Raw genomic sequence first — 16146 nt, forward strand, 5'->3', positions numbered from 1 at the left:
TAAATTGAACTTTTGATCATTAAGAGATAAGAAACAAAACTGGATTGTGCTAGGCATTGTCTTACTGAGTATCATGTTCATAAGTATCAATATTACATGGACGACGTTCCCTCTGTTTTTCATTATAATTTTGGAATTTAGAAGAATAACTGAGATTTTTGCAAGGGTGCTAAAAAAGGCTATGCTATTAAAGGCAGAGGAACTGCTCTTTGACTGCCCACAGTGGGTTTGTTACTTTGAGCTAAGCTATTACCATGCATTAGCAATCTTCTGCAAATGTAGGTAATGGGACGTCAGACGGTCATTTAATCCATTGTTGATGATAAAATATTGAGTAGCACGACTTTAATTACATTCATTTTTAGCATCAAAACCAATGCATGTACAAAAAATGCCAGTTCGGTAATTGCATGTCTTCTATTCTCAAACCCTGCTGCTCTCATTTCCATTTTTCCCCTCTTCCCTGGCGAGTGACCGCCTTGCTTTTGTCTTCTTGTCCTAAGCACCAATTTTACTGTGCGCCTGTGTCTGCGTGGGTGGGTGGGCTACAGCCTTTGTGTCTGTGACTTTCCGACATGAAACATTCACCTCCGCTGGCATTGCCTCTTCAATCAATTGCCCTCGTTGTCACCACCCATGACTCCTTCCCGGCACACTCCTCTACTTCACTCCTCGGCATTTGCAATCAATGCTGACATTGGCACACCACCGAGGCCAGGTTACTGCCAATAGCCTATCTCAATCAATCTTGAAACACACGAACACACACATACGCAAAGGCAGACTGATGCACCTTGGCGGTTATGAAGAACGCTTAATAGAATGAATCGTATTACTCTGCACTCTGCATATGATGTATTTGTGTGTGTGTGTGTGCAGATGGTTTCTCACTGTAACAAAGGATGGGTGAGGTCACTACAGGCTAATGAGGAAACATGCTCCTTACACTCACCACGCAAGTGCACAAGTATTCTCTTTTGGCCATATTGAGTTTTCACTTGCGTGACAACCAAAATGTAACCTTCCCAAATGCGCGCTTGTATGATCACGCGAGTTTATCTTATTTCCACAAGCACGTATCTCCATACCTTGATTAATCTTCCTTTTGAAGAAATAAGCACTGAGCCTCAAATCATTTCCTTCTTCAAAGGTAATAGCAGCTACTGATATCATATTTGTGTGGTGCAAGAGACATCTTTGTGCTATATGTGTTATTGGTAATGCCAAACTTCAAATAAACACTTCACTTTTCCCAGGTAATAACAGGGGTTGCCACTTAAACCAGTCCTTCTTAAATAGTGGGGTGGGACCCCCTGGGAGGTCGCAAGGTGATGCCAGCGGGGCGCGGATGACCCTGGGGAAAAGGCTTTGTTTTTGCTAGTGTGTAATCGCAATAAAATAAGGATTGGCATCTTTCTGTTATTATTTCAGTCACTGTGATGCACTTTGTTATTTTTGCTTTAGACATTAGGTGTCTAACTTCAGTCCTCGAGGCCCGGTATCCTACGTTTTCCCATTTTCTCTCCCCACCACACCTATTTTAAAATGATTAGCTAATTAGCAAGCTCTGTAGGACCTGTGTTTTACAGAGAAATTTTGAAAACATGCAGGATACCGGCCCTTGAGGACTGGAATTTGACACCTGTGTTTTAGACTAAATTGTAACCAGTAAAACCACTATAAAAAAATAGTTAACAGTTGTTGAAAGTTGATTTATATTGTTTTTTTTTCTTTTGTTAATGTTCCTGTTTTTTTTTTGTTTTTTGTTTTGTTTTTTTTTTCAAAAAAATTGCAGAAGGTATAAGAATCATAGCAATAGCATGAAATAGCATCTCAGCGGTTCATTACACACCTATCTACAGATTCTAGTGGCAATTTCCAACCTTACCAGGTAGGTTGTGTTGTCCAATTTTTCATCAATTGACCATCCAGTACTGCAAAACTATATTGATAATATGTGCTATATATGTGTGTTACCATAGTTTACTTTTTTAGATTTTTTCAAATTAATTTTCCAATTATCCTAGACTTACAAACAAGTAATATATGCCATAAGTTTTTTTTTTGTTTTTTTTTTAAAGAATCGTCCATGAAAGGGTTAAAGGAAGACTAGCACCAACAAAATTATAACACGAGTGTGTCATGATGCAAAAGCCAAAGTTATTCTTCACGCACATACCTGCAGTGTAAGGTTCTTGCTTCTCTATGAATTCAAATTCATTCCTCTCGTATTTGGCTCTGATCCATTGTTCCCTTAGCATCCTGGAAACACAGTGATATCTCTCATGGTTAGAATTTGCAACCAATCACAGTATCACGACTGGGAGCCAGCTCCCAAAAAATTAAAAGCATTTTGTTTTAATGTGCATAAACTGGCAGCTGCATTAGATAGATAGATCCTTTATTTTTATCTTTTTCATTATCTGAGCATGTAAACCTAATTTGAACAGATACATCTTCCTAAAATATTTTGTATATCATACAGTATCATAATAATTTAGATGTTCATGCAGTCTCACCAGTTGCAATTAAAAAAAAAAAAAAAAAAGTGAATTAAAAGAATACTAATAGCCTGTCACCCTTATCATGGTGTAGAACTGCAAAATATCATCTCTATTTTGTAATGAATGTTTCGGCTTCATCCTTGTCATTGCATCATCACCACATTAATACATTCTATTGCATTAGATCAGGGGTGTCCAAACTTTTTGCAAGGTGGGCCAAAAGTGTGTTAAAAATGTAAGGGGGCCAACCTTGGCAGGCATTCTTTACATATAACGGCAATTAATTTAAATACATTTCAGCGAGCCATTCTGTGTTTAACGTTTGCTTTTTTATTTTCATTTCAGCTATATTAAGCATGTGTTTTGGTTAATTTGAAACATGCATATCAAAATTGAATTGATAGTGAATATTGAAATTGAATATTCACTTTTCACTTTTTTTTTTAACACTTTAATGAACTTTTTTGCAACAGTTGAACAGAAGTAATTGTACTCTTGGGTGCAAATTACATTTGAAACATAAAAAAATATCTCACCATGGCAGTTTAATATTTATAGAATTTTTTAACACAATAACAGAGAAATGAACAAATAATCGTCATATCAACAGTGCAGGGCTCATTTAAAATATGAAATTAGTAACTATAAATGTTGATTGGATTTTTAAATGCTTCTTATTCTGGAGTGAAAGCTTAAAAAAAATGTTTTCAGACTTATCGTGAATGAAAAATGACTTGTCTGCATGAGTGTGATGGGTGAAACTGAGATCTGGAGTGCAGGAAAAAGGCCAGGTGTGGCTCTATGGCAGTAGTATGGATGCGCAAGATGTCTTGTGAGAGTCCATAACCGTGTCCTCACACAGTTCTTTTATTTAAGTGCATAACCGAGAATGTCTTCTCACACAAATACGTCGAACCGAACAAGCTTAGCATTTTCTTACCAAAATGCTCAAATCTCTCGGAAACTTGTCCTTATCCAGCTGTCAGTAAAGTTGGCGATATAAAGCTGCTGGTGCTGACCGCAGCTCACTGTGTCACACTACAGATGTGAATAAAAACTTGGTTGACTGTTGGTGCTAGTCTTCCTTTACCCCTTTCATGGATGATTTAAAAAAAAAAAAAAATCTTATGGCATATATTACTTGTTTGTAAGTCTAGGATAATTGGAACATTAATTTGAAAAAATTCCCACTTCCATAGCTTCTGTTTGCTGAGGTGAACAGTGTAAGAATTTGAGTGTGTGGTTTTGAGCTATACATGTGACAATAATTCTCTACAATCTACATTTAGGTTACAGGCCCTGGGATTTTTTGTCCCATTGGTGTTTTATAATAATAATACAGTAATAATAATACTCATAACATAACCATGCCAGAGGATGATCACCAAACACCGACAATACATATTAATCAGTGTAATCTATAGTAACACACATATATAGCACATATTATCAATATAGTTTTGCAGTACTGGATGGTCAATTGATGAAAAATTGGACAACACAACCTACCCTGTTGAGAGTGGGACTCGCGCTGGCTTGTTGTGTATGGAAATGTTGGGAAATGCCACTAGTATCTGTAGATAGGTGTGTAATGTACCGCTGAGATGCTATTTCATGCTATTGCTATGATTCTTATACCCACTGCAATTTTTTTGAAAAAACAGGAACATTAACAAAAGAAAAAAAAACAATATAAATCAACTTAACAATATAAATCAACTAAACCGTTAACTATTTTTTTATAGTGTTTAGAGTGGTTTCAGTTTAGTCTAAAACATAGGTGTCAAATTTCAGTCCTCAAGGGCCGGTATCCTGTATGTTTTCAAAACTTCTCTGTAAAACACAGCTCCTACAGAGCGTGCTAATAAGCTAATCATTTTAAAATCGGTGTGGTGGGGAGAGAAAATCGGAAAACATGTAGGATACTGGGCCTTGAGGACTGAAGTTAGACACCTAATGTCTCAAACAAAAATAACAAAGTGCATCACAGTGACTGAAATTATAATAAAAAGATGCCAATTGTGACGACGGGAGGAGAGAGGACCCAAGCGCACGCACAACTGGTAAGGGCAAATGCAGAAAGTTTATTAAACAGAATGTGCAGGTGGTTTGTGGAAGCCGACGAGAGCGTGGCGAAGAAGTCTAGGGGGTCTCGGAGTCAGGAGAGCGGGGCTTGGCTGGGAGCCGGGCTGAGGGAGCGGGACAGGAGGAGGGCTCGGGCAGACAGATTAAGACGGCAGGCTAGCGGGTGGTCAGAGGCAGACAGGGTCGAAATACCAATACTTCGGTCAATTCGGCGGGCAGTCGGGTGGTCAGGAACAAACAGGGTCAGGCAACGGGCAGGCTGGCAGGAGGAGTCGCTGGAAAGCTCGGCGTGATGCATAGAGACAATCTGGCAGGTTGTGGATGGAAGTGAGCGGGCTTTATACTAGGCGGGTGAGTGGCAGCAGGTGTTAGTGTTTGGGCTGATTAGCAGGAGGGCTGAGCAGGTGAGGCTGGGAGTGAGGTGGCTGAACTGGTGAACTGTGACAGAACCCCCCCATCAAAGGACGGCTCCCGACGTCCCAAAACCACCGGGCGGGAGGGAAAGGCCAACGGCCGGGGAACCCCCACGGGCGGGAGGGCGGGCGACGCGCCGGGGCACATTACGACGCCCAGATGACCTAGACGGCTGATCCGGGTGAAGACGATGAAAATCTGTGATCAGGGACGGATCCACAACCTGGCGAGCAGGAATCCAGGAACGCTCCTCAGGACCATACCCCTCCCAGTCCACCAAATACTGGAGGCCCCTGCCCCGCCGACGTGAACGAAGAAGCCGGCGGACCGTGTAGACAGGGCCCCCATCAACGAGCCGAGGAGGAGGAGGAGGCGGAGCAGCCGGGACCAGGGGACTGTCAACCGCAGGCTTAATCCGGGAGACGTGGAAGGTCGGATGGACCCGCATTGATCGGGGAAGAGAGAGACGGACCGCGGCCGGACTCAAGACCTTCTGTATGGGAAAGGGGCCAATGAAACGAGGAGCCAACTTGTTGGACTCGACCCGGAGAGGAAGGTCGCGGGTTGACAGCCAGACCTTCTGGCCCACCTGGTATGCAGGCGCCGGGGTGCGCCGCCTGTCAGCGGTGCGAATGTATCGTTCCTTTGCACGCAGGAGTGCGGCGCGAGCTCGAGACCATGTGCGCCGACACCGGCGGGCGAATGCAAGAGCGGAAGGGCAGGAGGTGTTAGTGTCCAGGGCAGGGAAGAGCGGAGGTAAGTATCCAAACACACATTCAAAGGGAGCCAGACCTGTGGCAGAGGTGGTCTGTGAGTTGTGGGCATATTCGGCCCATAGGAGGTGGGTGGACCAGGACAGCGGGTCCCGTGAAGACAGACATCGGAGGGCCTTCTCAAGCTCCTGGTTGACCCTTTCGGTTTGCCCATTGGTCTGGGGATGGAAGCCGGATGAAAGACTGGCAGTTGCTCCAAGGAGCCGACAGAATTCTTTCCAAAAGGAGGAGGCAAACTGGGGACCTCTGTCTGAAACCACGTCAAGGGGTGGCCCATGGAGTCGGAAGACATGATTTAAGAGAAGGATAGCCGTTTCCTTGGCGGATGGGAGTTTTGGGAGTGCAACGAAGTGGGCCATTTTGCTGAACCGATCCACTATAGACAGAACGACTGTGTTGCCATTGGAAGGGGGTAGACCAGTGATGAAGTCTAACGAGATATGGGACCAGGGCCGATGGGGAATCGGAAGGGGGTGCAGTAAGCCAGCTGGGGGTCGATGACTGGGTTTATGTTGGTTGCAGACCGGACAGGCCTTGACAAATTCACCTACGTCCTTTTCTAAGGTGGACCACCAAAAGCGTTGTCTCAGGGCCTCTATTGTCCGGCGAACCCCAGGGTGACAGGTCAATTTGGAGGAGTGAGCCCATTGCAAGGCCTCAGAGCGCAGGTGGTCGGGAACAGGCAAGCAGTTGGGCGGGCAGGCGCTAGGTGCGGGTTGACCTCTGGCGGCTGACTTTATTCTCTCCTCAACGTCCCAGGTGAGGGTTCCGATGATGCATGAGGGTGGAAGGATCGGTTCTGGTTCTTTGCCTGGGGAATCCATGCGTTCAAACTGTCTGGAAAGGGCATCCGGTTTTACATTTCGGGAGCCAGGGCGGTAGGCGAGGACAAAGTTAAAGCGTGTGAAGAAGAGTGCCCAACGGGCCTGGCGCGAGTTAAGTCTTTTGGCCTGCCTTATATATATTCAAGGTTCTTGTGGTCCGTCCACACCTGGAAGGGAACCTTGGTGCCCTCCAACCAATGCCGCCACTCCTCTAGTGCCGCTTTCACGGCAAGAAGTTCTCGGTTCCCGATGTCATAGTTAATCTCAGCCAGGGTAAGGCGGCGGGAGTAGAAAGCGCAGGGATGGAGCTTGTTGTCTTTTGCGGAGCGTTGGGATAGGACAGCCCCTAGTCCAACGTTGGAGGCATCCACCTCCACCACGAACTGACGCTCCGGGTCTGGCATCAGGAGGATTGGAGCTGAAGTGAAGCGGGCTTTAAGCGTCCGGAAGGCTTCGTCTGCTGCAGGATTCCATTGAAATTTGATCTTTGAACTGGTCAGAGTGGTAAGTGGACGAGCCAGGGTGCTGTAGTTCCTGATGAATCGTCTGTAGAAGTTAGCAAATCCGAGAAAACGCTGAAGCTGTTTGCGGGTTTCGGGAACAGGCCAGGTGGTGACAGACGAGACCTTGGCAGGATCCATAGCGATGCTGTTCTTTGAGATGATGTACCCCAGAAAGGAGACTGAAGTTTTATGGAAGTCACATTTCTCTGCTTTCACAAACAGGGAGTTTTCCAGCAGCCTTTGGAGTACTGTACGGACATGGGATGTGTGTTCTTCCCGGGTCCGGGAAAACACTAAGATGTCGTCAAGATATACGAAGACAAACTTTTCCAGCATATCACGCAGGACATCGTTGATCAAAGACTGAAACACTGCTGGGGCGTTTGTAAGGCCAAAGGGCATGACCAAATACTCATAATGTCCCAGGGGGGTGTTGAATGCCGTTTTCCACTCATCCCCTTCTCGGACCCGAACCAGATGATAAGCGCTGCGCAGATCCAACTTGGTGAAGAAGGAGGCGCCCTGGAGAAGCTCAAACCCAGAAGTCATAAGGGGGAGAGGATACCGGTTTTTAACGGTTATGTCATTTAGGCCTTGGTAATCTATGCAGGGACGGAGCGTCTGGTCCTTCTTTTTGACAAAAAAGAATCCAGCCCCCGCAGGAGAGGAAGACGGGCGGATAATGCCGGCTGACAGGGAGTCATTTATGTACTCTTCCATGGCTCGTCGCTCTGGAGCAGACAATGAGTAGAGGCGACCCCTGGGGGGCGTCGTCCCTGGAAGTAGGTCGATGACACAATCATATGGCCGATGAGGAGGAAGAGATGTCGCTCTCGTCTTGCTGAAAACTTGGCAGAGATCATGGTATTCAGGAGGAACACCAGCCATGTCCGCCTGGGCCAGTAGAGGAATGCATACGTCGGGAGTCGAAGCTCGTTTGAGGCAGGACCGGTGGCAGGACGGAGACCAGCTAAGAATGACTCCTGTCTCCCAGTTTATGTGAGGGTTGTGGAGACAGAGCCAGGGTAGGCCCAGGATCAAGGGGATGTTTGGTTTGTTCAGAATATGAAATTGGATCTTCTCCTCATGGTTCCCAGACAGATGCATGGGAACGAGGACTGTCTGGTGTGTAATTAGCCCAAGAGGGCGACCATCCAGAGCATAGGACGGCGTTGGCTTGGGCAAGGGAGTGTGTGCAAGGCCAATTTGGGTGACCAGCTCTCTGCTGATGATGTTTGCATCGGCCCCAGAATCCACCAGAGCCCCCAGGACATGCGTGCCGCCAGGGAGGACCAAGCGCACCTGGAGAAGACGTTTTGGACGGGGGGAGCAAGAGAGAGCTTGGCCCAACCGTATCCCCTTATTTACGGCTGGGCCCTGGCTTTTACCGGACAGGAAGCAACGTAATGCCCCTCTTGACCACAATAGAGGCAAAGGTTGCCCGCACGGCGTCGTTGCCGTTCGTCTGAAGTCAATGTGGCGCGCCCAAGCTGCATGGGCTCGGCCTCAACCCCAGAGGGCGCTGGCGTGGCAGGCGGCCGGAAGGCGTGTCTGGCTAGAGGGACCGTCCCTCTCTCCAGTCTCTCTCTCTCTCGTTCACGTCGGCGATGCTGAAGTCGGATATCTATACGGGTTGCCAAGGCGATGATCGCGTCCAGGGTGGTGGGAAGCTCGTGGGAAACCAACTCGTCCTTTAGGCGACTAGACAGGCCGTGCAGGAAGGCATCTACGAGAGCCGGTTCGTTCCAGCGGTTTTGGCTGGCTCTGGTGCGGAAGTCGATTGCGTAATCGGCTACTGACCTATTTCCTTGCCGGAGCTCAAGCAGGCCCCTTCCCAGCTCCGCGCTGGCATAGCTGAGTCCAAAAACTTTCTGGAGTTCCGCCGCGAACGCTTGGAAGGACGTGCAAGCCGGAGATTGCCTCCTCCACTCCGCCGTTCCCCACAAGCGTGCACGGCCTGTAAGGTGATTTACGACGAACGCTACCTTAACTTGTTCGGTGGTGAACGTCCTCGGTTGGAGAGCGAACAGCAAGGAGCAATTGGTTAAGAACGCCTCGCATGTTTCAGGATCGCCCTCATACCGTTCCGGAAGCCCAACCTGGGGATCGGGTGCTGGCTGGGGGACCGGGCTGAGAGAAGGTCGGCGTGCTGGGTCCATTGCGTTTGGCCAGATTGTACTGTGACGACGGGAGGAGAGAGGACCCAAGCGCACGCACAACTGGTAAGGGCAAATGCAGAAAGTTTATTAAACAGAATGTGCAGGTGGTTTGTGGAAGCCGACGAGAGCGTGGCGAAGAAGTCTAGGGGGTCTCGGAGTCAGGAGAGCGGGGCTTGGCTGGGAGCCGGGCTGAGGGAGCGGGACAGGAGGAGGGCTCGGGCAGACAGATTAAGACGGCAGGCTAGCGGGTGGTCAGAGGCAGACAGGGTCGAAATACCAATACTTCGGTCAATTCGGCGGGCAGTCGGGTGGTCAGGAACAAACAGGGTCAGGCAACGGGCAGGCTGGCAGGAGGAGTCGCTGGAAAGCTCGGCGTGATGCATAGAGACAATCTGGCAGGTTGTGGATGGAAGTGAGCGGGCTTTATACTAGGCGGGTGAGTGGCAGCAGGTGTTAGTGTTTGGGCTGATTAGCAGGAGGGCTGAGCAGGTGAGGCTGGGAGTGAGGTGGCTGAACTGGTGAACTGTGACAGCCAATACTTTTTTTTTATTGCGATTAAACACTGGCAAAAACAAAGTCTTTTCCCCGGGGTCATCCGCGCCCAAAATGGCATCACCGCTGGCATCACCTCGCGACCCCACAAGGGGGGCCCGCCCCACTATTTGAGAAGGACTGATTTAAGTGGCAACTCCTGTTATTACCTGGGAACCTGCACCATACAAATACGATATCAATAGCTGCTGTTACCTTTGAAGAAGGGAATGATTTGAGGCTCAGTGCTTATTTCTTCAAAAGGATGTTTTATAATTAATCAAGGTATGGAGATATGTGCTTGTGGAAATAAAATAAACTCGCGTGATCATACAAGCGCGCATTTGGGAAGGTTACATTTTGGTTGTCACGCAAGTGAAAACTCAATATGGCCAAAAGAGAATACTTGTGCACTTGCGTGGTGAGTGTAAGGAGCATGTTTCCTTATTGGCCTGTAGTGACCTCACCCATCCTTTGTTACAGTGAGAAACCATCGGCACACACACACACACAAATACATCATATGCAGAGTGCAGAGTAATACGATTCATTCTATCAAGCTTTCTTCATCACCGCCAAGGTGCATCAGTCTGCCTTTGCGTATGTGTGTATTCGTGTGTTTCAAGATTGATTGAGATAGGCTATTGGCAGTAACCTGGCCTCGGTGGTGGGCCAATGTCAGCATTGATTGCAAATGCCGAGGAGGGAAGTAGAGGAGAGTGTGCCGGGAAGGAGTCATGGGTGGTGACAACGAGGGCAATTGATTGAAGAGGCAATGCCAGCGGAGGTGAATGTTTCATGTCGGAAAGTCACAGACACAAAGGCTGTAGCCCACCCACCCACGCAGACACAGGCGCACAGTAAATGTGGTGCTTAGGCCAAGGAGACAAAAGCAAGGCGGTCAATTGCCAGGGAAGAGGGAAAAATGGAAATGAGAGCAGCAGGGTTTGAGAATAGAAGACATGCAATTACCAAACTGGCATTTTTTGTACATGCATTGGTTTTGATGCTAAAAATGAATGTAATTAAAGTCGTGCTACTCAATATTTTATCATCAACAATGGATTAAATGACCGTCTGATGTCCCATTACCTACATTTGCAGAAGATTGCTAATGCATGGTAATGGCTTTGCTCAAAGTAATAAACCCACTGTGGGCAGTCAAAGATCAGTTCCTCTGCCTTTAATAGCATAGCCTTTTTTAGCACCCTTGCAAAAACCTCAGTTATTCTTTTAAATTCCAAAATTGAGATGAAAAACAGAGGGAACGTCGGATTTCCATGTAATATTGATACTTATGAACATGATACTCAGTAAGACGATGCATAGCACATTACAGTTTTTTTTTGTATCTCTCAATGATCAAAAATTCACTTTAACAGGGCTGCAATTAATGATTATTTTAATAATCAAATCATCTGTCAATTGTGTCGATTAATGGACGAATCAGATGAAAAAAAGCAACTTTTAATTTCCATAATTAAAAAAAAAAAAATCTGAAAATTAGTACGTATTTACATCCCGTTAACGTCAATATAATAAGCTCCAGTTACCCGTTTGGTCAATAATATGTCCAAAAAAGCCCTTAGGCTTGTATTGTGCCAATAGTTGTCAGCACATTGAAACACTGTTCAGCATTCCAATGTAATTTCAGCCTGTGTTGCTATTGATGTTTGATGTAAAAGGAAATGCTTGGATCACTAAGTGGGCTTATCACTTCCTTTGGACTATTGATATGTTCATCCTTTCTTTGTTTGATTTAAGGTTGCTGCACAATGTTTTTAGAACCATGTACGTTATATAAAACCAGAGATAAAGGAGCAAGAAATAATCCTTAGCATCCCATTTTCTACACTGCTTATCCACATTCTGCACAATTTATTTCCCTATGATTTTCAGACACGTTCTTGTATGACATTCATACAAGCCAGTATCATATCCAGTATTTATACTGCCTTTATTCATTTGACTAGGTGCATACTTACTTGCAGTCAGTGTGCGTTGGTCTGTAGTAGAAAGCGGGAACATTCTGCTCATATTTGGCCTTGGCTACATTGTTTCCCAAATCTGCCATAAGCTGAAAGACAGGAACGAAGACGATGTAATGTAGTATGGCTGGGATAAAAATTTGACCAAGTGGGGTCAGTCAACTTTGAAAATATTCTAATAATTTCCACACAGACTTTTCTTGCAGACGCATGCAACGATTCAAGGGCAGCCAAAGAGAACCCTCCTACCAAAAAAAAAAGAAAGAAAACACTGGATATTACAAGTTTGAGACCATCTACATTTAAAAGATTGACTAAAATAGTGGACTTGGCATACCACAGGAGTACTTTTACTATTAACATACTCCAACAGAAAACATCCATATTTAAAGCCCGTTTTAATAGACGATGCAATTTCTTGTCTTGGTGCACCACCTAGTGGCCAATTGGCTGATGCTATTTGTGTGCCTAAAAACACTTATTGATTTAGTAGCTAGCAGGCTTTCATTAAAGATAATATTAACACATGGAGCTTTCCAAAATAGAGAAAAGAATTTCTCAAAGAGCATTGGGGCTCTTATCAGAGAATCGAACCTGTCACTACAAACTGTAGATCAAACAAACAATCTATAGTGGCTCAGTTTTAGGTGTTAAAAGTTTAACCAGGGGAAATTAAGCGCGAAACAGGCCCAGAGTGCGCATCAAGAAGAAAACAAACAGGAAGATATTGACCTCCACAATTAGGTTTACTCAAAGAATATTATTGAAATATCATCGGTAAGTGATTTTATATACACTATTACATGTGTAATGTACAATTAACATTATGTACTGTAGGTGTGAATTAAATGGTAGTAAGTGTTTGTTGACCTTAAATGGTGATCTCTGGTGCACTAACCTCATTAGGACACTGGACTGGTTGCAAGATACACAGAGCACTTACAGATAAACACCCATTCATACTCTCCTTCACATCAATTTAGAGACTTTAATTAAGCAAAGAAGAATGTTACAGGATATGAAAGGAAATCTCACACAAGTGAAGCGTAGCACATGCATATTCCACTCAGAGATGTTCTCCTCACTTGATAAAAGATATGCTGACAACTATTCCACGATGCTCTTTCAGGATCATTTTCAATCAAATTCTCAACCAAAAAGATTTGAAAGAAAATAAACATCCAAATTGTTTGACTGAGGCAATAACAAAGATGTCCGTCTAAATAATTAATGGGAATAACTGCTGAATGCGTGCTGGTATTATATACACACCCCATATCAATTTCCTTTTTTTTTCCATAGGTGACTCAACAATGTTTCTTCTGTATGACACATCATCAGGGCCATTTTCTTGAAAATCTAGATCGATTTGAGGTTAAAAAATACAAAAATCTTGAACAATAGGTAACAAACAAAAGTGTAGTAGTATATGCTATGCTGTTATTTTGAGTTACCGTATTTTCCGCACTATAAAGCGCACCGGATTATAAGGTACACCCTCAATTAATGACATATTTTAAAACCTTTCCATATATAAGGCACACCGGATTACAAGGCGCACCCTCAATCAATGACATATTTTTAGAACTTTTTCAATCACAATTTAGTAATACTCAAAGTAATAACAATACCTCCAATAACGAAACATCAATATTACCAACCTTGTTCAACTGTAAACACACAAAAGAAAAAGGTAAAGCTTACTTTATCAGTTCATTCCCCATCTACGAATCCCAATCTCAATATTGATCCATTTATAAGACAGACCTGATTATAAGGTGCACCATCAGCTTTTTTAAAAAAATAAGGGTTTTAGGTGTGCCTTATAGTGTAGAAAATACGGTACATATATGGACGAACATCACTGGAGAGACTACCTGAATGCTTATTGTTGATGAACTTTAATACTGTGTAGGGAACTCATTTCCAATATGTGGTAATGCAGTACAATTTAGAATGTACCTAGCAGATTGCTGCTGCTGTTTTGGGTAGCAATTGAGTCAGTAATGGAATTTCTGATGGACTCTGTTGTCAAATCTTCCTGTATGAACCATAAGAACCTGAGGTAATTACAGTTATTAACATGCAAGCTACAAGAAATAAATTGTATACATTAGCTAAAATGGTGGTTCTCAAAGTGGGGTCTGTGGCCTGACTGCAGGCGTTCTGTGAAATAATTTGGGTTGAAAAGCAAAACATTTTTTTTTGTGAATTTTATTTTATACGAAATTTTGAATGGCTCTTCAATAAACCAATCAAGTCAACCAGTTTAATATATTTTTAAATAAATTATAATTTTGAAATTTGTCAAATAGAACTACGTAATCTACGTCGTCATCAAAGAGCTTGATTATTTAGTAACTAAATATTTGGCAGCAACCTGTATAGGGAAAATTGACCCAGTTTGTTATGAGGAAGCGTGCAATTTGCAATATTTATTTTGTAAACTTCAGTATGGCTGAAATGTAACAAATATACCTGTTGTCAAACTGTTGGTAAATAAAAGGGAATAATGTTTGGCTTAAATGATTTTGTTTTGTTTCCGCAAACATTTGCAATGGGGGTCCTTGAAAAATTTGTTTCCCTAAATATGGTTTCCTGACTCCTAACAGTTTGAGAACCCCTGATGTAAAGTATATCTATGTTATACTGACTAAATGTTATAAACTCGCAGATAAAAGTCGTAACATTAATTTGTCCTGTTTGGAAGGTTTATGTGCATCCAAACCTTGCTTGGCATCAGCATATTATTCAGCCATTCTACTTTTAACTTCAGTCCCCACTAGCTCTCATTTATTACTCTCACATCTCAACCTTCACTGAATGACTCACGATATTACCCCCCCCCCCCATGTCTTTCCCGACAGCCTGTTTAACTACTAAAAGGATGACCTCATATCTACAGTATGTTGACTTCAAAGTGGGACAAATTATAGAAGGGTGTCCTTTTGCTTGTATATAAAATAGCTAGGCCGTCAGATTCCCTAACCATCCATCAATTGTGAAATAATTAAGGGGAAAAAGATGCATCGTGGCTCCTTCAAATGTCCGGCGGATGACGTACGCACGCCAGTACGGTTGCCACTGCCCTCACCTGCACTTCACTTGCTTCCCACGTGTCCTGAATCGACTTGACCATGCTGATGTGCGGGATGCTACGATGAAGGAGCGAGCAGGCCTGGCAAACAAACACACCCAGTGTCAGTGATGCCCAGTCCGGCTCTGCGGGCAAAAAACAAAGAGGAGGGAAGAGTGAGGGGAATAGGAGAGGTTGCAGGAAGTAAACAAGCAGAGAGATTGAAGGCGGGTGAGTTTGGAGAGAATGGGAGGAGAGAAGAGGAATGGGTGAGATGCTGTTAGGCCAACAATAAGATTTCAGAGTAGAGATGAATTTAAAACACAAGAGGTTCATTGTGCGTCTGTTCAAAAAGCACAGAAGCATGGCAAAATGTAATTTTCAGGATATCCTGTTTAGCTTGCAAACAGGAAACAGATCTTCTATAATTAGATAAACAGAACTAGACACTGGTAGTTTCATTACCAGATCTCCGGCTTTATCTCATACATACACAAAAGACGGGCAGAAAGATCAATTATACTACAATAATTGCTTATTATCATTTTTTTGTGGAATTAATTGCTAATTGATTGTTTTGCTGTATTTTCTATCTAAAGCATTGGATGATTCATTCTTAAAAATGCATTCCTTCACTGTTAGCTAAGTAGAATTGGAATTTTGACGTCTATAACCGTCAATGGCAGCGTATGAGTTAATTGTTCTTCCAGGAATAGGCAGATAATTTTGTGGTAATATTATCTATTTACTGCAAGTGATGCAAGTTTATTCTTCGATAAGTCAGTGATGCATCACTTCATTCACTGCCGAACTTAATATTTGACTTCTATAGCCATCAGTGTCAATGAATGAGTCAATTAATTAACTTTAAAGCCATGTTAATTGCTTGATTTTTTTTGCCATTCAATTTGTGAAGGACAACAGCATTATAGCGCCCATTAAAATGTGAGAACAAATTATGTTTTTATCTAATTACTATATATTAGCGTTTATTTATTTTATAAATTTTATTTATTTATATGCTTAGATATTTCAGTAACCGATGAATCCGTGAATGTGATAATACTTTTGAAATCCCATCTTTTGACAAAAAAGATGGATTCAAATTGACAGAGCAAACAAACGGATGTAATATTTTATCTTTGATTAAGACCAAAGCGAGTTGATCTGCTTTCATGGAGGACTTAAATTGGAAAATATATACCATACTGTCAAGAAGCTAAAATTCTAAGCATTTGCATCAATTTAATAAAACGATATCCAGAACTGACTTGAAATTGTACGAATAT

At 43.5% G+C, this 16146-nt stretch overlaps 1 protein-coding gene across 2 annotated transcripts in view; it reads right to left on the reverse strand.

Moving 5' to 3' along the window:
- LOC148409343 (arf-GAP with dual PH domain-containing protein 1-like) overlaps nt 1-16146 on the reverse strand; it is a 33806-nt gene that overhangs the window by 7361 nt on the left and 10299 nt on the right. Inside the window, exons 2-4 of one of the 2 annotated variants that reach the window (XM_088438950.1) lie at nt 14876-15003; nt 11779-11870; nt 2180-2262 (exon numbers count right to left, since the gene is read on the reverse strand). In XM_088438950.1, coding sequence (XP_088295076.1) covers nt 2180-2262; nt 11779-11870; nt 14876-15003 — 303 coding nt within the window. The remainder of the gene's footprint in view (nt 1-2179; nt 2263-11778; nt 11871-14875; nt 15004-16146) is intronic. The other variant, XM_088438951.1, reaches the window with a different exon arrangement.

This window comes from Hippichthys cyanospilos, chromosome 17 (assembly GCF_059441005.1).
Source record: "Hippichthys cyanospilos isolate Australia breed blue-spotted pipefish chromosome 17, RoL_Hcya_1.0, whole genome shotgun sequence".
Classification (NCBI taxonomy): Eukaryota; Metazoa; Chordata; class Actinopteri; order Syngnathiformes; family Syngnathidae; genus Hippichthys; species Hippichthys cyanospilos.